This window comes from Chiloscyllium plagiosum, chromosome 21 (genome assembly GCF_004010195.1).
Source record: "Chiloscyllium plagiosum isolate BGI_BamShark_2017 chromosome 21, ASM401019v2, whole genome shotgun sequence".
NCBI lineage: Eukaryota > Metazoa > Chordata > Chondrichthyes > Orectolobiformes > Hemiscylliidae > Chiloscyllium > Chiloscyllium plagiosum.
In genome coordinates, this window is record NC_057730.1 from 22,920,583 (window position 1) to 22,944,260 (window position 23,678).

At 39.1% G+C, this 23,678-nt stretch overlaps 1 protein-coding gene across 2 annotated transcripts in view; it reads right to left on the minus strand.

Annotated features, from left to right (window-relative positions):
- Positions 1-23,678, minus strand: part of ift140 (intraflagellar transport 140 homolog (Chlamydomonas)) — a 137,511-nt gene that overhangs the window by 106,984 nt on the left and 6,849 nt on the right. For both annotated transcript variants that reach the window (XM_043711518.1, XM_043711517.1), the window contains exons 4-12: positions 22,353-22,474; positions 20,778-20,923; positions 17,708-17,883; positions 16,906-16,997; positions 13,185-13,291; positions 7,536-7,684; positions 3,097-3,300; positions 2,374-2,446; positions 1,639-1,730 (exon numbers count right to left, since the gene is read on the minus strand). In XM_043711518.1, coding sequence (XP_043567453.1) covers positions 1,639-1,730; positions 2,374-2,446; positions 3,097-3,300; positions 7,536-7,684; positions 13,185-13,291; positions 16,906-16,997; positions 17,708-17,883; positions 20,778-20,923; positions 22,353-22,474 — 1,161 coding nt within the window. The remainder of the gene's footprint in view (positions 1-1,638; positions 1,731-2,373; positions 2,447-3,096; positions 3,301-7,535; positions 7,685-13,184; positions 13,292-16,905; positions 16,998-17,707; positions 17,884-20,777; positions 20,924-22,352; positions 22,475-23,678) is intronic.

Here is a 23,678-nt window from a genome sequence, read left to right on the forward strand (position 1 = left end):
ACTCTCTTCTGAGTGCAGTGATAACAGAAATGACTATATAAAAGCACAAATACTGAATCTCTCTGGTCTATATGGTTGAGTACCACACCATAAGCTTACTTATCTACTAATTCACTAAGGGAACTATAACAGGAGGATAGATCGAAATATATCTGTATTTAGGCTGCAGGATAGTATAACTGGCAGTTGAGAGTCATGCCTAATAGGAACGATAAAGAGAATATCTGACAAAATGGCTATTCACCCATGCCTTTTGAAATAAATAGGACATTTTGAGCCTTCTATAAAGACAAAATATTGCAGATGCTAAAAATCTGAAACAACACTAGAAAAACTCAGCAAGTCTGGCAGAATCTGTAGAGAGGGAAAAACAGAATTAACTGTTTCTGCATTCTATGGGTTCCAGCATATAAGGAAGAATAAATATTCTCATAACACAAACCGTTCCTGAAATCAATTTTGCTATGATCCCAGCTGATGGTAATACTGAACAGGTCAAATTCCAGAGTTAAGCCTAGCTTGACAGACAATAAGTTTAATCTTGCAATTCAGTTACTAAGCTGGTCAGTCATTGAATTTATCCACAAGAGGCTTCCAATGTAATTTTAACAAAAGAACATCAATGTTTATCATACAAAAGAAAATATTTTTTTAAAAAGCCATATTTTAACCAATTTGGAAAGTTCTCATCATAAACAGGAAAAAGAAAAATTCAATCCTTTTTCCAAATAATATCCTTTACACACTCAAACCAAGTGAATTATCACTTCTATCTTCACTCTAACGTCTTACTCAGCTGAAATTGTTTCTTCTCAGTGAGTTTCTGCACATTCAACATAGAATTCATAGAATTCCTAGAGTGTGGAAACAGGTAATTTGGCCCAACAAGTCCACACTGACCCTCTGAGAAATATCCCACCCTACCTCTACCCTAATACTTTACATTTCCCCTGAATAATGCACCGAACATACACATCCCTGAATACTACGGGCAATTTAGCATTGCCAATTCACCTAACCTGCACATCTTTGGACTGTGGGAGGAAACTGCAGCACCCAGAGAGAAACCCATGCAGACACAGGGAGAATGCGCAAACTCCACAGACAGTCGCTCAAGGCTGCAATCGAATCCAGGTCCCTGGCACTGTGAAGTAGTAGTGCTAACCACTGACCCACCCTGCCACACATCAATAGATGCGATTTTCTTTCTGTCTTTCCCTAAAACACACAGGCAGGCTGACCCATTGACCCTTCTCTTACTTGGGACTGCTCAACAGCACATCTGCTGCTACAGATGGTTTCTTCTGAACTGAACATGCTCTGGCCTCTTTCTCCATCTTCAGCAATTATTTCACCAGGCGGCTTGTGATCAAGTTAAACGTCCAAGTATGTTTCTTGGAAAGGCTGTTTTTACCGTTAAAATAAAAATTAAAATGATCATTCCATGCCTTCATGGAACTTAAAACCAAAACCTATTTATCTCGAGAACCCAATTTCTCAAATAATACATTATAAACCTTCATTACAACTTAAAAAAGAATTCCAAAGGAGGTTCGGCTAAATACCTTGGACTTGCAGGCAATTTTTCCTCAATTAAAACATCACTGATGCTGAAGTAAATCAAAGACTTCTACTTACCTGTAGAGTGCGCACCTGCACTCGGTTTGGCTCCACAGTGTAAATGCTCTCTTCAAGAACAGCCAAAACAGAAGAATCACATGGAAATGAACCTAGATGAAAACAGTGCACTTTATTGTCACTGGCAAGAATTTAGGAAAATCAACATGAAAAGATATATAGAAGACCAAGTGGAATAATCACGTAGAACATTTCACACACAGATTCCCCAGTGACCATGGGTTCTATTTATGTCCCTAAGGATCATATATTTCCTTCGCAAAGTGTATCACCCAGTTCATAGTTTTTACAGAAGAAATGAATTTTCCAAAATTCTGATAATTTTTATAAATAGGCAAAGATTTTTAAAGACAATTTGTAAATATTTTACCTTTCAACTTCAGCATTTTTATGAAATGGACACAGAATGTTTTCTCTTTTAGCAAACAACAAGATATCTCAATGAGGAATTCAAAGCTTCTTATTCAAAGAAGAGTAAGAATATAAAACTTATTACCACAGACAGCGGTTGAAGCAGATAGTATAGGTGCATTTAAGGGGAAAATACACAAGCATTTGAGAGAGAAAACATGGATAATTACAATGATAGAGTTCAACAAGAAGAGAGAAAGCTTAAGTGCAACACTGACACTGGCATAGGTTGGTTGTGCTAAGTTGCCATGCCAAGAAACTTGTTTCCACTGTACTGATTTAGCAACTGCTGGATTTTACTTGAAAAAGTGAATGACATTTTACCTGCATTTCTCAGTGATGGTCCAAATGATTCAAAAACAGTAGCATGTTTTCCATTCCATACTGCAACTGTCTCCTACACCAAAAGAAAACAGGTTTCACGCACAGCCCTGTCAGGCTCTCCAAATTAGTTCAGCGATTCAATCTACAATTATAATCTGAGTCATGATCCAATATTAAACTACTCAATGATGCACTGTAAATGCACAAAATATCGGATAAATAAGTGTATGAATGACATATTTTTACAGCTATAATTCATTTCAACTGAATAATTTTTCTCAGAATTATGGATCAATCTCACAAAAGCTTTATCAAATAGTGGACAATAAAACCAGAAGTTACAAGATATGTGGTTAGCCATCACCTTGCATTTCCAAATGAAACCATTCCATGAACAATGAACCTTCACTCTACCAGACTCCGAGTCACTGCACAAGGTTTTTTTCAAGTCAGTGTTTCTCACAAATGAAATACTCGGTTTGCAAGCTCATTTAATTGTGTACGTAGGGCTCAACTCACTCTGCATGTGGCAACAAAGGACTGCACATTCACTACCACTAGCAATAACGTATTTTTAAATGAACAAAAGTGTGAAAAATAGAGAGTAATATCTTGTTGAAGAACTTAACTTGTTGGTGCACATGGAGTTCCATCCACAGGATTCAAGGATACACAAACAAGTCTATTACAATGTGAACTGATAAGTATGTTTCAAGCACTCACCTTGGTGACATAAACTCCTTTAACGTGCATGTCTGTACGAAGCATCTGTTGGTTTTCAGAAGAGAAGAAGGTGAGGCTCAGTTGGTTGGGAGCAACTTGAATGGCCGCTACTTGTTGGTTGAAATGAGCAGACATCACCTGCTCACTGAGGATAAGTACCGTCCCAGCATTATTCACAGACAGAAGGTTCTTACTGGAGCCCCACTGAACAAACAGCAGATATACACAGGTTACCAAAGACAGCAACTAAATCAGACAACTCTTCATTTTTCCACTGGACAATCAAAATAATCAGGGTCCAGGACCACATATACAACACATACCATGGGTGGTAATGGTGTAGTGGTCGGAAGACGTGGCACAATGGCATTATCGCTGAACAAGTAATCCGTAAACCCAGGTAATGTTCTGGGCACCTGGATGTTGATCCTATATTACAGATGGTTGAAACTGAATTCAATAAGAATTTCGAATTATAAGTCTAATGATGACCATATAACCATCATCAATTGTTCTAAAAACCTATCTGGTTCACTAATGTCCTTTAGGGATTGAAAACCATCATCCTTACTTGATCTGGTCTATATGCAACTCCAGACCCACAACAATGTGGTTGACTCTTAAAAGCCCTCTGATGTGGCCTAGCAAGTCATTCAGTTGTATCAACTGACAAAAAGACACAAAAAGGAATGAAACTGGATGGCAAACTCAGTCATGTAATAACCAATACCTCGGGGTTAGATTCAAAATTGGGATTGCTGTCTCACTAGCTAGCGAAGCAACAGCTTGATAGTCAGATACACGAAAACGTACTTTACGCATAATGACCCATCCTTCACCATCTCTGGGTATATCCTATCCTACCAACAGAACACATGTCCCTTCGGTTGTGGCACAGAGATATACAGACAAGAGGGAATTGTCCTGGGAGTCCTCAACATTGACTCCATACCCCAGAAAGTCTCATGACATCAGGTCAAATATGGGCAATAAAGTTTTCTGCTGATTATCAGTTACAGCTCCCACTTTGATGTTGAACATCACTTGGAGGAAGCATTGAGAGCAGCAAGGGCACAGAATTTACTTTAGGTTGTGACTTCAATGTCCATGGCGAAGAGTGCCTGGGCAGCACCACTACTGACCAAGCTATTCGAGTCCTAAAGGACATAATTCCAAGACTGAGTCTACGACTGGTAATGAAGGAATCAACAGGTTCTGTTGATTGACATCATTCTGCGTACTGCAATTAAGTCTGTCCACAAAGTATCAGCAGGACTGATCACTGCTGAGACCTCTCGGAGGCACTATCTCTGTACTAAATGGGATGGACTTCAAACAGAGCTAGCAACGCACGATAGCATTCATGAGGGGCTGTTGGCCAGCAGCAGCAGAATTGCATTCAAACACAATCTGTAATCTCATACCCATATATCCCCTACTCTACCATTACCATCAAGCTAGAGATTCAAAGAAGAATGCAAGAGGGCATATCTAGAGCAACATCAGGCATACCGAAAAGCGAATAAAGGTCCAATACAGGGCTACTTGCATGCCAAACTGCATAAGCAAATGACAGATGGCGTGATAGGATTCCACAACCAATGGAACACATCTAAGCTCTGCAGTCCTGCCTCATCCAGTCATAAATGTTGGGTGACAATTAAACAATTCACTGGAAGCGAAGGCTTCACAAATAGCTCCCATCGTCAATAATGATGGAGCACTGCACATCAGTGGAAAAGGTAAGGCTGAAACATTTGCCAGCATCTGACTGCAGCAAGAAGTGCCGTGCTCATGATCCATCTTGGTCTCCTCCTAGTCCCAGTATCATAGATGCCAACCTTCAACCAGATCAATTCACACCATATGATATCAAGAAATGATAGGTGGCCCTCGATACTGCAAAGGATATGGATTCTAACAAAAATACAGCAATAGAACTGATAGGATCTGCAAAAGGACTTGCCAGGGTCGAAGCCAAACTGTTTTAAGTCCAGCTACAACAATAGTATCTACCCGACAATGTACTGCCCTAGTATGTCCTGGACAGAAAAACTGGATCAATCCAATCTTGCCAATTAACTGCCCCTTCAGTCTATTCTCAATCAGTAAGATGATGGAAGGCATCATTAATAGTGCTATCAAGCAGCACTGTCTCAGTAATAACCTGCTCACTGACAATCAGTTTGGCTTCCATCAGGATTATTCAGCTCCTGAACCCATTACAGCCTTGACACAAAAATGGACAAAAGAGCAGAATTCCACAAGCAAGTTGAGAGTAACACCCCTTGCCGTTAAGGCCACATTTGACAGAATTTGATAGGAAGGATATTTAGCAAAGGGGAATCAGGGGAAAACTCTCCACTGATTGGAGTCATATTTGGCATAAAGGAAGAATTGGTGGAAGTTGGTCATCTCAGCTCCAGGATATCTCTGCAGGTTTATCATAGAGTCATAGAGTTATGCAGCAAGGAAACAAACCCTTTGGTCCACCTCGTCCGTGCCAAACAGATATCCTAAACTGACCAATACAGTTTGCCAGCGTTTGGCCCGTATCCCTCTAAACCTTTCCTACTTATGTACCCATTCAGATGCGTTTTAAATGTTGTAGTTTTACATGTCTCCATTACCTACTCTGGCAGCTGGTTCCATATACAACACCACCCTCTGCATGTAAAAGTTGCCCCTTACATCCCTTTTAAATCTTTCCTTTCTCACCTTAAACCTATGCCTGAGAAGAAGGCCTTAGCTATTCACCATATCCAAGCCCCTCATAGTTTTATAAACTTCTAAGATCACTCCTCAGCCACCAACACTCCAGGGAAAATTGCCTCAGCCTATACAGCCTCTCCTTATAGCTCTAATTCTCCAACCTGAGCAACATTGTAAATCTTTTCTGCACCCTTTCAAGTTTAACAACATCTTTCCTATAGCAGGGAGACCAGAATTGAACACAGTATTCTAAAAGTGGCTTCATCTATGTTCTGTATAGCCGCAGCATGACATCACAATTCCATTATGCAATGCACTGACCAATGAAGGCAAGTATGCCAAATACCTTCTTCACCACTCTGTCTACCTGTGACTCCACTTTCAAGGAGCTATTTATTCAGTGTCGTGTCCTTGGCTCAACCACATTCAGAATTTTCATCACTGTTCTCCCTCCATCAGGAGGTCAGAAATCAGGATGTTCCCTGGCAGTTGCATAACCTTCAGCACCATTCGTGACTACATAGAAATGAAAGAGGTCCATGGCTAAATGCAGAAAGATCTGAACAATATCCAGGTTTGGGTTGAAAAGTGGCAAGTACCATTCATACCACGATGTCAGACAATGATCATCTTGAACAAAAGAGAATCTAACAATTGTCTCCTCACATTCAGTGGCACTATCACTGAATTACCCATTATCAAGGTCCTGGGGGTTACCATTGACCAGAAATATAATCGGACCAGCCACATAAACACTGTGGCTACAAGAGCAGGTCAGAGGTTAGGAATCTTGAGTGAGTACCTCACTTTCTGACTCCCCAAAGCCAAAGCCTTTCCAACATCTGCAAGGTACAGTCAGTTGTGTGATAGAATTTCCCCAATGGCTTATAACAGTAGAGCTCCAACAACACTCAAGAAGCTGAACCATCCAGGACTAAGCAGCCTGCTTGACTGGCACCGCATCCACAAAATTCACTTCCTCCACCATTGAAACAATAGCAGCAGTGCCTATGATCTACAAAATGTAGTGCACAAATTAATCAAGGAATCACAAATCCCTTTGACAGAGTCCTCCAAACCCACAAGAGCTGATATCTACAAGCAGAAGGGCAGCAGATACACCACAGCATTCAAGTTTGCCTCCAAGCTTCACATCATCCTGACTTGGAAATATATTGCCATTTCTTCAGTGTCACTGGGTCAATATTCTGGAACGTACTCCCTAATGGAATTGTGGGTCAACCTACACCAAACAAACTGCAGCCATTCAAGTTGGCAGCTCAACATCACCAAGAGCAACTACGGATGGACAATAAATGCTGGACCATGAATTTATTTTTTTGAAAATTAACACTTCAGCAAAGTAGGTGCACTATAAATAATGTGGAACACCAGAGGTTGCAGAAGAACAAGTGCTATGAATATCCTAATGCAACACAGCTGATGCACTACCAGCAATGCCCCATACTGACAGGGTAACAGTTTTGTTTGTTTTTGATTCTATGAACCACAAGGAGCTGAGGGAGGAGAATAATCTTAATATACTCTACGACACTTCCCAACCAATACAAACTTTTTTTTTATTTGTGGATTTATTAGTCTGAGAACTACAGTTTAAGAACTATGTTTTAAGACCACACATGATGATTAGCAAGTAGACCAAATCCTCCATACACAGAGTCCAAAGAAGATGACCTCACAGTGAGCATGTTCTTCACCTCTATTACCTTGATCTGTGTGATATTTCCTTCAAGATCAATTGGGGCTTGCAATTTCCATTGATCTTTCCCTTCTATTCTGCAACCATTCGAACGGTTGACCAGTGTTTTTCGCCACAAAGCAACCTGTCCTTTCCTGGTGCCAGCCGCTATGATACCTAGGAAACACCAAGTTATTCTTTCAATCAGATACTTTATACAGTAAGGAATGCGTGATTTAATAATTTATGGTTTTCTGAATAAGCCTTCAAATTTATTTGTCAACATTTATCTTTAAAAAGCAATGCTTGGATCAATTCCTATTCTCCAGGTGGAATAAGTATATACCTTGATGTGGTTTTTACAAATCTGGAAGGTTCCAGGTTCAATCAATAATCAATGCAAAGCAGTAAAACAATACATGACAATTGACATGAGAATCCTCACGCTGGACACTAGTTCTCATTTTTGATTAACATCCAGTGACCCTTACACGTAGTTCATGAGAATGACCACGTAGTAAGACAACAGACCCCACAATCAAAGAACATACTGGCAATTAAGGTCTAATTTGGGTCACACAGGAATCTTGGAAGCCTTCATGGAGGTCAGAACATTTAGTAAACAAATGATAATTCTGGTAAATAATCTCCATAGTCTATAAAATTCAGAAAGATTCCTCAACCAAAACCAATTAATTATGTAAAATGAAAATAGAAAATGCACGAAGTATTTAGCAGCATCTGCAGAAAGAGATTTTCAGGTCAATGAATATAGCTTAAAGAAACTTGGGGAAAAAAATTATTTATAGAATGCAAGCATCACTGCTAATGTTAGCATTTATTGCACATCTCTAATTGCCCTTGAGAAGGTTGTCGGAAGCATTCTTCTTCAATAGCTGCAGTCTATGCGATAGACATAACCCAAACTACTGTCAGAAAGGGAGTTCCAGAATTTTTACTCAACAACAGTTAAAAAAAAAGAAGGATGCTGTGTGGCTTAGAGGGAAACTTGTACTTGATGAGTTCCTCATGCCAGCTTGTTCCTAGTGATAGCTTGTGGATTAGGAAGGTACTGTACTATGAAAGCATCCTTGGTGAGCTGCTGCAGATGATACAACTGCTGCTACAGTGTACTGTCTAGGAAGTGAGTGTTTCAGCTGGTGGACAGTTAACCATCCAGTCTGGTCAATAATAACTCCGAGAATCTTCAGGTTGGGGGGCACGATGGCCTTGTGGTATTATCACTGAACTGTTAATCCAGAGACCCAAGTAATGTTCTGAGGAGAAAGTGAGGACTGCAGATGCTGGAGATCAGAGCTGAAAATGTGTTGCGGGAAAAGCGGAGCAGGTCAGGCAGCATCCAAGGAGCAGGAGAATCGACGTTTCAGGCATGAGCCCTTCTTCAGGACTCATGACCTGCTGCGCTTTTCCAGCAACACATTTTCGAGTCAGTAATGTTCTGAGGACCCAGGTTCAAATCCCATTGTGGCAGATAAAAATATCCGAATTCAATAAAAATCTGGAATTGTGAGTCCAGTCACAATCTGTTGTCGATTGTTGGAAAACCCATCTGGTTCACTAATGGCATTTAGGGAAGGTAATTACCATCCTCACCTGGTCTAGCCTAAATGTAATTCCAAACCACAGCAATGTGGGTTGATTCTTAATTGCCCATTGGGCAATGAGGGATGGAAAATAAATGCTGGACCAGCCAGCGGAACCCTCATCCTGTGAATGAATAAAAATAAATTCAGAAATGGTAATGTCACTGAATATCAATGAGAGATAGTTTGATTCTCCCTTGTCAGTGATGGTCATTGCCTGGCACTTGCTGCTTCAGTATCTGCAGAGTTCAGAACAATACTGAACACTGTGCAATTAGTAGCAGATATTACGATTTCTGGGCTTCTAACAGAAGCAGCTAAACATGGTTGGGCCAAAGACACTCCTGAAATTATTCTTTGGAGTCAAGATAATTGACTCCAACAACCACAACCATATTATTTTAGCCTATGTATAATATCCTAGATATGACACTAACCAGTAAATGCTGTACAAGAATTTTAGATGTTAGTAGCCATCTCTTATTTCTTTTTTCACATTCTCTCAGAACGTTTTACGTTCAGCCTAATTCTGACTTATCTTATTGGCCTAACCTTTGTCATAACATCACAAGTGCTGAACTTTACCAATTATGTTTTAAAATGCCTCTTCCAGAACAGAGACATGAACAAGAATTCCTAGAAGCATGGCACTCCAACTAGAACTCTTATCAACAAACACATTGACTTGGATCCCATTTACCACCCCCTGAGAAAACGAACAGGAAACGACATCACCAACACAGCACATAAATAGAGAGCAGGCATGCCACCAGTGCGTCATCCAGAGACTCACCGATATGTTACCTAGTATGGTGATGAAATGTCTGAAAAGAACCTTCCAGCTCAGCGAGCAAACCTATATCCAGAACCTCAACAAATCTTCTCAAAACTTGCTAATGCCCATTTCAACTTAGGGTGAATGGGACATCCTGAAAAAATGGATGCAGTTCCAATGCCCAAGGACATGCCATGTGATGTAGTTGACAAAGATAAGTTCAACAGAAACCAATGAAGTGTTGGATGCCAGCTCTACCATCTGTTCACAGTATCTCACAGGAAAAGGACACCTGCTAATTTAGATGCAGAAACAAAGAAGATACTGCAGAGGGATCTAGAAACTTCTCCTGAAATCTCTTCAGAAATGTTCCCCTGCTCTGTCCTTAACACAATTACTATCCCAGTTCACATTAAAGTACCCCATTATAGCTACTCTATAGTATTTGCATCTCTGCACAACATTCTTAAAAATTGCTTTCCCAGCAGTTGGATGACTATAACATATACCCAATCACGTAGCGGTGGTTCTATCAAATGCCTTCTGGAAGTCCAGTTGATGTCTTAAATGAAACACTGAACTGAGGCCTATTGAAGTACATCATGCACTTTGTGAAGAGATTGCCTGGTCAACATTGCATTTTCAATTAGCATCATAAATCAATTGGTCAACCATCTCATTTCTGTTTATGGGACCTTGCATGCAAATAGCCTGCCAATTGGTCTCATAAAACTCAAAATTTTTCTATATGTATGAAATGAATTGAATTCAGCAAGTTGTGATATCCTTATAAACTCCTCTCACACAGACAGAGAAACAAACAATGGGTGTTATGGACGGGCGGTAAGACTGGCAACGCAATTCAATGGTTCTTGATCACATGGGTGGCTGAGATAATCCTTGTGATTCTTGTGCTGGCTAGAACGCTGCTTCGCAGTTGTCCTTCTCCAGGTGCTTCCACTGGTTTGCAAGGGACCCAAGGTGGCTGGTTCACTTGTAAAAAGAAGTTTCTGATTTATCAATTAAAAGTCACCGTTTACAGCAACTGCTGAAGGAAAGATGAACTAGTTTTAAAATAGCTTTAACTACAGAGAACAGTGAGAACTCCTGAGCTGGTGGTGTCTGAAGGCTTCCCTGTATCTTGTTTATGATCCCAAGCTGTTCAGCTACCTGAGAACCAATCACATAGTTGTTAGCAAGCCGAAGGCCTTTGTCATCAACAATTGTCCACAGACCAATCAGCTACTTATACCATCCAAAGCTTCATCCCTACACAACCACTTAGCTCCAGGTCATCTGTAGCCATACTTCAATCATTGCTCAAAGTAGCTGTGCAAATGGTACTGATAATGCGGGCAAAGTTATTTCCTTTCAAAACGTAGTGATCCTCAAACAATTTTTTTTCTTTTAAAATATTCTTTTCTCAGTCTACAGATAGAAATACAGGAAAAATGAACAGAGACAGTCTTTACAATCTGTCTATAAATACTAAGTTAACTGAAAAATACAGCAATCTAGGACTGGTAATATGTATGTTACAGATAAATCCAAGAGTTGCTAAGTGACTATTCTTCCCTGCAATAGGGAGGTACTTACTGCAAGGTATTCAGTAGCTTAGTACAGTTTGGGGGTCACTGAAGAGGAGTTCAAAGGTTGTATTCTTTTGAAAAAGGAGGTAGATAGCAAAAGAAGTAAACACATGTCAGGAAATGTTGCTGTTAACTGTTAAAGTAAAGGCAGTTGAACTACATGGGATTTGGTTATCAACAGTTCATGGAAACTGTCAGAAGGTACTAGTGTCACTATTGGTTCTGTACAACTGAGAGGGTAGGTTGAAAGGTGCACAGGCAGTATATGCTGGATGTAAATAAGCAAGATTGAAGCTCAGGGGAAAACCAAATTTTAGCTTGGTAAAGCTAGACGTTGGTGAAAAGCTCAAGATGTGAGAACTGGACTGCATTTTCAGATTGCAGGGAAATGTGGACCAAGGAAATCAGATGATTAAGCAGAATGGGAGTAATCCTTGAGGCAGTCCATGACCAGATGGGTTTCAAGGCCAGATTGGCAAAAGTGAAGAATTGTGATCCCTTGTGAAGTTTAATGGGATTCGATCGCGCTACCTTTCATTAACATGTGGGAGGGGGTGCGCAGAATGCTGCAAAATCCATGGGAATTACCTTGACACATTTGCCTTTTGATTTATGTTGCAGGTTTTTGATCATATTGTATAACCTATATTTTCAACGTGTTAATTTGGGTGTCAGAAATTGATTGCATTGCTGTTCTAACATTGTATGGTAAAGTTTATTGTCGTATGGAAATTTGTGAATTTTTATTCTCTTAGTAATCCCCCCTGTGTCTTTCACTTTGTCTAATTTAAAAGTAAATAGTGATCCCTAGCCAGATCGTAATATAAATTTGACAGTCTAGTCTGGATTCATAACAGAGGTGTCTCAGGTCAAATGGTAGTAGTCCTTTGTTCACTTTTGTATGTAGTCTTTTTGCTTTTAAAAAGGTGACTGGATCATGACTGGCAATGAGACATAACATTACTTTTGACCCTTTTTAGTATTTCTTAAATAAAATACACTTCAGTCTCAACTTTTGGCCTTTGTGGCCTCCACTGTTAGCTGTAAACTAAGTTACAGTTAACTCAGTAAAAAAAGATTGTTTGAGGATCACTACGTTTTGAAAGGAAATAACTGGAAACAAAAAAAAAAGAATTTTATAACAAGCATAGCAATCGAAACTGGGTACATAATCAGCAACAAAACATGAAGGTACATAGTACAGCATATTTCTTCACTGTGCTGTGTTAATTCAAGGTTAGTACAATTATATAGCCCTTCTCTGAGCTTTTTTTCTGTCTGTTATCATGCTATGCAATTATAAAACTGAAAAATAAATCAGTTTATTTATAGTTTTCCTTTTAATGAGGAGTGTCAGGCCAATCCAGGCCCAACAACTTACTCTGAAAACTCTGCATATTTTGGCAACTGTGACAAATCCCATTACAGAAACTGAGGCAATCCACAACATTCTAATACATGCAACAACATTCTAAGTGAAACATTCTATTAAAAAATGCAAATATTTCACATCTCACAATATTAACGGATCCAAAATTATAGGAGTTGGATCCACACTTTTGCTGAAAATCAGATATTTTCTTGTGCCACGATTATTTTTTGAAGTAGTTAATTAGAGGGCTATGTAGTTTGTGGGTCTTTGTCACAAAGGTCACATTGCTGTATGAAGGAACTAGAAAGTAGAAAGACACAGCAAGATACAAACCTACCTTTACTTTCACTGTAAGAGATGCAATTTATGATTTCTCCAGTGCTAAACCCCAGATGTTCCTCTAGTGTCAAAGCATAATTCTCATCTTTATCTAAATCCCAGAGTCTGTTGGAAAAATAGCACAAAGTTCATGATGATCACTTCATTAGTGTTTCTTAAAGCAGGTACACTAAAAAATGCTATACAACTCACTGACACATTACACAGTGCAATTTAACATGAGACTTTTACATCAGGGATTAAAAGGATTGTGAGTAAATGATTTCTAAAGTGTTCTTTAAAACAATAAACACTACTACAAAACTGACTCATGAACCAGATGCAATAATAGGTACACTAAGTGGAGGAGATTCAAATTAAATGATTGCATTCAATTGAGTGACATAGAAGACATCAACAAAATATATTAACTGTAGAAGTGATAGAAAAAACCTCTTTACTTAAACACAAATATTAGGCAGATGCTCAAAACATTACAAGTTAAATAAGTTGTGAAAACAAATGAACATAAATTTATTTGTCATGACATTTAAAATTAATTTCATAGCCTGCTATTGTCTAATTTACTATATAGCAGTTTGACTGCAGTTGTGACAACCATCACTGTTGAATCCACTCCTGAGGGTTGCAACATGGTGGGAAAGTAACATGACAAAACTGAATTAAATCGTCTGGGAGAAATATTATCTTATTGAGAACAATCAATTATTAAGGAACTATAACCGGGCAATTAACAGGATTAGACAAAGTCAATAAGGATCAATGAAAGGGAAATAACGTTTGACAAATCTACTGGAGCTTTTCAAGGATATTACTGTTTACAGATAAGTCAGAACCAGTGGATATGGTGTATTTGGTTGTTCAGAAAGCTTTTGATGAAGTCCTACATAAGAGATCAGTGTGCAAAATTAAAGCATGTGAGATTCAGAATAATATTTTGTCAGGGATTGAGATTTGTTTATAGGAATAGGACTAAGTAGAAGGTGGTGGATTGTGGTACCACTGAGATTAGTGCTTAGGCCCCAATTATTCACAAAATATATCAATGATTTGGATGAAGGAATCAAATATTTCCAAATTTGCTGACAACACTGAATCAGGTGAGTGTTGCAAGTGGTGAGGAGGATGCGTCTAAAGAGGCTTTGAGCTAATTTAGACAGGTTAACGTAGTGGGCAATTACACGGCAGATGTACTATAAAGTGGATAAATGGGAGGTTAAACGGGGGGAAAATGGAAGAGTTTTATATAAATGGTGCTAAATTGGGAAATGTTGATGTACAAAAAGAGATATGGGTGTTTTTGGAAATCAGTCACTGAAATCAAGCAAGTAGGTGCAGCAAACAGTTAGGAAAGCAAACAACATATTTTCCTTTGTTGCAAGAGGATTTAAGTTCAGGAGCAGGAATGTCTTACTGCAGATACACAGAGCCTTTGCAAGACCACAGCTGGGCTGCTGTTTGTAGTTTTGGCCTCCTTACCTCAGAAAATGTATACTTACTACAGAGGTTGTATAATGAGGGTTCACCAGACTGATTCCTGGGATGGTAAGTTTATCATATGAGGAGAGATTGGATTGTCGGCCTGTATTCACTGAACTTTAGAAGGATGAGAGGTGATCGCATTGAAATGAGTAGAATTCTGACAGGGCTTTAGAACAAGGAGCCACATTGTGGTAGGCCATTTAAGACTGAGATAGGAGAAATATTTTCACTCAGAAGGTGATGAACCTGTCAAATTCTCTATCCCAAAAGGCTGTGAAGGTCACATTACTGAATATAATTAAGAAATAGATTTCTAGGACATTAAAAGCATCAAGGAATATAAAGAGAGCAGAGATATAAAGCATTGGAATACAGGATTAGTCATGATGATAATGAATGGTGGAGCAGGTTCAATGCATTGAATGGCCAATTCATGCTTCTATTTTTTATGTTTGAAAAAAAAAGCATGTTTTAAAGATTTTCACAATGAAGTCACACTAAAGAGTAGGGAAGTGCAGCAGCCGATTTGCAAACTCTTGGAGACATTGATGTTGGTTGAGGAATAAGTAATGGCCAGGATACTATAAAAATTTGCCTTGTTCTTCTTTCAATAACACCATAACTTTTTTATAGCTGCAGAAAAATGAGGTGAGCCTCAATTTAACAACTCGTCTGAAAGTCAAACATCTGACACCGAATGCCATGTTCACTTCTAAATTAACAAGTTTGCCAGCAATTTGTATGATAACATGGCTTTCAGTATCAAAAAGTTATAAAAACTTATATTACCCTTCAACATCTTGACATTCAAAAACAGACAGGAAATCCAAAATTTGTATGTCAAGAACAAGGTGATGTTGTAGAATGCCACAATAATGGAATTGACATCCATAGGTGTTAGCAAGTCTTGAGAAGATTTGTAGCTGAGGTTCTGGATGTAGGTTTGCTCACTGAACGTTCCAGTTTAGCCAGCAAACCTACATCAGGAATCAACACCATCACCTGTTCCTATTTCGATGACCTCAGGTCGTGTTATTTTTACAATATCATGGAGACTTATTCCTTATAAAGTATTCCAGTTTAATGGAGTACCAGATGTTGCAATCAGTTTTATTTAATCATGATTAACCCAAACTCATGAGATGATTAGTTTGACATGTGCATTTTCATCCATATCTTAATTCACTAATTTGCTTTGTTAATTTTGTGAAAAATAAAAATAACCATTTTTCTTCTTAGGTCCCTCACCAACAAATTGAATCTTCAGGTATATAAAACAATGATGCAAGCATGAGCCAATAAATGAACACACAGGAATCAGCAGCTGAGGGGGAAAAATTCATATATGGAGTGGGGGAAGAGAACGTTGGAAAAACGGACAAGCGGTATAGGAGAGCAGCCGGGAAAATATAAATAATGTGCAAGAGAGTGGCCAGAGACTGTACGTGGTATGGGGCCAATGGATGGAAAATGCAGATGGACCAGGGAGAAAAAGATAGGGATGCACATAGCCAGAGCATATACACATACTTGGGGAGAGTAACCAGGAAATATACAGTGTGCTGGGAGAAAGAACAATCAAGGAATGTAGATAGTAAAGTGAAATATTCACAAATGTGCGACACATGATTGGGGGTGGGGTGGGGGGAGTGTATGGAAGCAAGGTAGAGCAGGATAAGGAACAACATTGATCTCTGGTCTATTGAAGTTAGGCTTCAGCTATACTGGACTTTCTCCCAATCTGCCTAAATTTACATTCTTCATGACTGAGGAGGGATTCTGAGTTTTACTGAAATATTTGTTTCTAGGTTGAAAACCAAAAAGTAAATTGGTTCCAATTTTCTCAAATGAAGAAAAAAAACCTCAAACTTGTTTGACATTCTGCGAAAATAAAAAGAATAGAAAACCAGGTGAGCAGTTTACTTAATTATGCCTGCAAATCATTCTGGCACCCAGCAACAGTTTTAAATTTGGTTAAATCTCTTATCAGCAAATATTCTTGATCCCAGCCGTCACCTGCACTCACGAGGTTTCAATGCAAATAAAAGATACACATTAACTTACAGCACACGTCATTAAATCCAACTAGTGGAAGCAGGTTTTCCAAGAAAAACCAAAGTGAAAATGGATTAAAGTCACAGAGCACCATAAGAAAATGAACAACATTTTAAAACTTCATTCAAACTTTATGACATTGCAATAGAAATGAAATGCAGTGAAACCCAATCAGTCCTCACCTAATAACTATCTCATCTGTTGCTGTAATGAGAAGGCCACTCTCTGCCCAGATTATATCAGCTTTTTGGCCTGCCTTTCCACTCAGCTTTACCTGCAAACAAAAACAGAAATAGGTGCCGGTACAATGGAAACCTTGTAAAAATACAACATTTACTCAGAAAATCAGAATGGGCAATGAACAGTTCAGACAACAGAATAACAATCTCAACTAAAGCACATCACATTTAGTGAATCATACTAACAATGTTATTTTCAACCATCAGCTTTTCTCCACGTTGAGACAGTAAATCTTTCTGGCCTAAGATTCCACTCCCATGACTGACCTCTAGCCTAAACAGCTAAAGCAAGCATCAGGTAGCAAGCATCTTTTTCATAAGTTAAATTGTGCAAAAGTAAAATGAGAATGCTTCCATATTTGTGAGGAACAAACAGAAATACTTTCCAAAATGTAACAATTTCTGTTCCATTTGGCATCTAAAAATTACTATCAGCACCCACTCCTGGCTCTGCTTGTCTGTCTTTTTCTCTGCCTTTCAGGTGCTCCTCAAACCCAACTCTCTGATGTCTGCTAAATTCATTAGTACTTTAGCCCTTGTGTCAGGAACAGTGCCCTGATTAGAATGATAAGGAATTAAATAGAGCTAAACTGGAAGCAAGAAATGAGAGTTGCGGTGTTACTACCCAACATAACTAACAGATAAGAACTATCCCCAAAAATGTCAGAACGCTTTGTAACTTAAAATAAGTGAGAGTAGAGATTTAATGAAATTCTAGAGACATTTGACATAGACATGCCCATACCTTCATAAGCTCTTGACTTGTTCCATCAAGAGCAATACTATGCTGAGATAGGATAAGTGCTTCAGTCACAACCATCAGGATTTCCTTCCCCTCCATGTACATGAGCTTCCTGATTGGCCTATCAGTACTGAGGAGCTGTAAGCTCTTCCCTTTTTCACCAACATAGTACACAGTTCCTAATTTAGAGAAACAAAACATAGCATTGGAAATAGTCAGCAGATCTTGTAGCATGTTTGGGAAAAGAAACAATTTTTCATATTCAGGGAATACAGTTTAGTCCTGTTGATCTTGAGCTTTAAGAGCAGGCAACACTTAACAAGTGAAACATGTCTACTGGCAAGGCTGCAGAAATTATTCACTTTACAAATACTAAGGGTAAAGATTAACAATGTGCAGCATGAGAAACCTCTTAGTAACTAGAAAGCCATAGAAATCCAGAGTGAAACTGGATCAGAAGATGTTAAGACAGAGCAAAGCAGAAAGGCTCAGTGACATATCTGTCAGCACCACCATCAATATTATACCTTTGTGTTGTACAATGACAAAGTTATCCTCACTTGGACTATACTCCAATGTTATACAGTAACAAAATTATACCCCATGTTTAAACTCCACAAAATACTTTCGCCAGCCATTAGCCAAGCTTGGAGATACATAATCTCCAATTTTGTGCTGGGTGTTTATTTCTTATGTTGTGTAAAATGTGAACACTTGGAACCAACCACCACTGTGCTTGTAAGGTGGAAATGGCCACAATGAAAGTCATGAATTGTATCAGTTGTCTAAATGCCTAATAAAGGTTTGTTGAGTAAGCAACAGGCAACAGAATACTTTAAAACAATCTAAATCTCAGTAGAACCATATACACATTGTAAATAATTTTGTTTTCTGCAAGTTGAGGAATGGAGGAATAACAGAATATGCTGGAGACAAACATGTCTAGGTTCTGAAAATTATAAGTTTGCTGCAAATTAAGTAAACATAAGATACAATTTAACGATTTACACAGATATCTTCAAAAGATTCTACACAGTTGCAGCCCATTGCAACAGAGGAAAACAGATAGAAATGTCAAAACTAGACCTCAGCACTGCAGGATAACAGGTTGAGATTCAGAGATATCGTCCTCACCAACACTGCAGGAGGCATAGCAATCTTATCCATTATGGCATTATTTTCCCCCCTCCCTACCTTAGTGTTACAGTGTAAAATGCTCTCTTCCTTCCTTGCCTCAGAATGTGCAGCACTCATGCTAACTCCTCACCCTTATATCACATTCTATTGCTTGTTGAAGATATTTCCAGGCAAATCAGGTCAGCAGTAAATTGTTTCACAGGACAATCCACTGTTTTGCTTAAATGCTCATAGTGTCATCCACCAGCTTGAATACAATCTTCAAAGTAAACACTCATATCGCCAAGAAAACCTTTGATAGGCTTTATCTATCTATCTATTTGTTTGTTTATGGATCTGGCTGTCACTGGCTGGCTGGCCGGCGCATATTGCCATCCCTGGTTGCTCTTGAGATGGTGATGAGCTGCCTTCTTGAACTGCTGCAGTCTACCTGGTGTGGGTTGACCCACAATGCCATTAGGGAAGGAATTCCAGAATTTTAACCCAGTGACAACGAAGGAACACAGATATATTTCCAAGCCAGGATGGTGAATGGCTTAGAGGGGAACTTGAGGATGGGGGTGTTCCCATATATCTGCTGCCCTTATCCTTGGTGAATTTCTGCAGTGCAACTTGTGGTTATTATACACTGCTGCTACTGAGCACCTGCGGTGGAGGGAGTGGGTGCTTGTGGATGGTATGCCAGTCAAGTGGGCTGCTTTTTCCTGGATATTGTCAAGCTTCTTGATTGTTGCTGGGGCTATACTCATCCAGGCAAGTTGGGAGTATTCCATCACACTTCTGACTTGTGCCTTACATAAGGGGCAGGTTTTGGGGGAATCAAGAGGTGAATTACTCGCTGCAGTACTTCTAGCCTCTGACCTGCTCTTGTAGCCACATAAACAGAGTCCATTTAAGGTTCTGAGCGATGATAACTCCCTAGGAAGTTGATAGTGGGAGATTCAGTGATGGTAATGCCATTGAATGAAAAAATGGTGGTGGTTAGATATGCTAATATGCTTAAATAGGCTGCTCTACATTAGGGACAACACAATTCCATCAGCCACATTTACATTTGGACCATAGAATAAAATTAGAATCTTCCATAGACTCCTCAGCATATGAGTTTGTTCCAAATTGTCTGTTGGTTTTCTGAATTTTCCCCAATTCTGTTTCTGTGTAAATAGTTCAATCTGTTTGCAGCAGTTCAACACTGTGCTATTTTCCACCTTCAGGTGAAAACAGAATGTATATAAACAACTGAACACAATCAGAGTTAATCATTAGATAAAACACAAGAAAGTGGTTTCAGTTTGTAGAAGATTGATTTACCCACAAAAGAAAAGATATAGAAGAGTATTGAATGGCGTATCACGGGACAACACAGTGGCTCAGTTTTTAGTACTGCTGCTTCACAGTGCCAGCCACGTGGGTTTAATTCCACCCTTGGGAGACTGCCTGTGTGGAATTTGCATACTCTATCTGTGTCTGCATGGTTTCTTTCCACAGACATAAGATGTGTAGGTTAGGTAGATTGGCCATGCTAAATTGCCCATAGTGTCCAGGATGTGCAGGTTAGGTGGAAAGCCATGGAAAATGTTGGGTAACAGGGACTGGGGTTTTTCTGGGTGGAATGCTCTCCAGAGGGTTGGTGTGGACTCGACTGGCCAAATGGCCTGCTTACACTCTGTAGGAATTCTATGATTCTATGAAAACTAATGATGTTATTCCTCAGGCGGAGGAAATTGAATAACTTATGTTCATAATTCAATTTTTTTAGGGGTAATGACAATTTTTGAAACTTAACTTGAAAACTACCACTCCATATCTCCTCTCTGAATATATCACTCTTCATTGTAATTTCTGTAACCGATGAAACTATATCTCTTAGCATTTTTATGTATCTTTAGAACAAATTGCAATGTTTAAAAAGTTACTCAGAGTGTATTTTGCTCACCATCTATTGCACTGACAAAACATGTGATTCCTTGCTGAAGTCCAACTTTAAATGGTGCGTCTCCCTTTCCAACCTTTCTCCAGTTGAACATATCCAAAGCATTTTCATCCCCACTTACTGCAGCTTTCGCCAACTGTATGAGGTCCCTGCAGAATGAACCATTCTATCAGTCTCATTCTTGTATATGTGCAGTTAGCTATCAATACATATAGCAGCACCTGTTAATCTCTGGTGGGCTCATACTCAGCAATAGCAATAAAACATCTGTCCTGGACTAGAAATTATATTGATATAGCTCTCTTTCAGAAAGTGAATAGATTTAAATCACTTTATTAATTCTTTCAGAGAAGTTTCAAGGTACTCCAAACATTTTGAAGTGAAATGCAACAGACTATTAATATGTAGTCAAATACAGCAACTATTTTACTTACAAGAAGAACTTAATGATCAATCAAACTATGTCTTGTTGTATTGATGAATGAGGAATTCAGGCTGTTACACCAAAGAAAATTATGGTATCCTTAACCAGCATGCTTCATTTTTATATTGTGTCTGCAATATGACATCTAAGATAATGCAGCATTGTTTTAGTATAGAAATGAAAGGATAATCTGGAACATGTGCTCAAGTCCTACTCTGGGTCTTCTCAACAAATGGTACAGAAACAGAAGTGTTGACTCATATCAGATATACTCATCCTCCATTTGTCATGGAGTGTTAGGCTGCAAAGATGTTTCTTAAGTGGCAAGTTTACAGAAACGGTTTACCATGATGTCTACATTGGAGGCTATTAGCTATGAGGAGAGATTGGACAAACTTGGCTTGTTTTCACTTGAACGTCAAAGGATGAGGTGCAACCTGATAGAAGTTTGCAAAAGAGTGGCATGGTGGCTCAGTAGTTAACAGTGCAGCCTCACAGAACCAGGACCCAGGTTTGATTCCAGCCTCAGGCGATTGTCTGTGTGGAGTTCACACATTCTCCCTGTGTCTGCATGGGTTTCGCTGGGTGCTCTGGTTTCCTCGCACAGTCCAAAGATGTGCAAGGTAAGTGGATTAGTCATGTTAAATTTCCCATAGTGTTCAGGGATGTGTAGGTAAGGTGCGTTAGCCATGGAAAATGCAGGGACACAGTAGGGGGATGGGCCTAGATGGGATGCTCTTCAGAGGCTTGGTGTGGATTTGTTGGGCCAAATGGCCTATTTCCATGCTGTGGGATTCTATTTTTTTTTAAATTATGAGAGGAATGAATGGTTGGAGTCTTTTTTCCAGGGTAAAAATGTCAATTACTTGAGGACATAGTTCTAAGGTAAAATAGGGTAAGTTTGAAGGCGATGTGAGGGCAAAGTTTTACACAGAGGGTGGCAAATGCCGAGAATGTGCTGCCAGATGAGGTGGTAGATACAGATACAATAGCAATGTTCAAGAGCATCTTGACAGATATATGAATAGGCAGGGGATACAGACTGTATAGGGGCAAAAAGCTTTTATTTTGGAAAGATATCATATGTCAGCACAGATGGGTTGAAAGGCCTGCTCCTATACTGTATGATTGTTTGCTGTTTAAATTGTACTTACTCTCCTGGAGCAGGAGGTTTGAAGATACATTGTGTCAGCTGCTTGCCATAATCCTGTTTACCAAGTGGTGATCCTTGTACGCGTCCATGCTGATCCACGCGCCACACCATGAGAACTCCAGCCTGGAAGCAAACAAACGAGGGTACGTGGGTATAGGAAATATCTAAATTTGTGCCAGAGAAACTAATCATTAATCAGAAATGAAGCAAAATCCACTTTCATCATCTATCGTCTACTGATGCATCATTTTACAGATAACACTGTCAACTTATACACTCAAGTTATCCTACAGAAACAGACCAACTTGTATCACAGAACCAAAAATTTATACAGGATTCAAAAAAAGTCACTGTATATTTAATGAATTTTTATCCTTCCCATTAAAGCTCTGAACCATACTCCAGTGCTTGAATACATCAGTGCATAAATACACATTTGCATAAATTAGCAACATACATTTGTTTGTAATGGAAATATTATAACTTTTTAAAATATGTGACAAACAAGGGAAAGGGTGGGTTTTGAGAGGGTAAATTGTGGGCTAAAAGACTGCAGACTAAATGAATTGAATGTGACATAAAAACAAGCCAATCATAAAATAAAATCTGTGGGCAAGAAGAGAATTTTGTACACAAAATGGAAAATTTGTCACCTTTCAGCTACTTCTGATCTTCATCAGGAACACAGCTCATTATTTACAGGATGCAGCACCACAGTCTGAAACTGATAGCCAGAGCTGCCCATATCCAGTAGGTGTCACATATTGGCTGCATTTATTATTGTTACAATCACATGATTGTAGATGGTTAAAAGATCGCTCAAATATCCAGTGAGACTCAGCAAAAGCTGGAAGAACAGAATTTAATCTTTCACTTGGGGACCCTACAGCCTCAGGACTCAATATCAAGGTCAATAATTTTAAAGCCTAAACATCTCTGTCCATGTCCTTTAAGCACCTCCACACCACAGGACCTGTCATGATATGAAGTGTTTTCAGCACTGCCAACCCATTTTCAACAATCATTGTGCCATTGTCAGCTTTTCTTCTTCCCTGGCTTGATATCAACCATCCTCCTGTTTTCCTAACTTTTTTTTGCTCTCTCTGGGCTCCAACTCCATCTATCCACTCACTCCTTTTTGCTCCAATATCCTGTCATCAGCATAAATTCCAACCTCTTCCCAATAATTATCAGTTCTGACGAAAGATCTCTCAGCTCAAAACGTAAACTCTGCTTTCAGCCCACAGATGCTTCCAGACCTGCTGAGTTTGTCCAGTAATTTCTCGTTTTCCAGAAATGTTTTGTTATTTGCATTAGTCAAACCTCA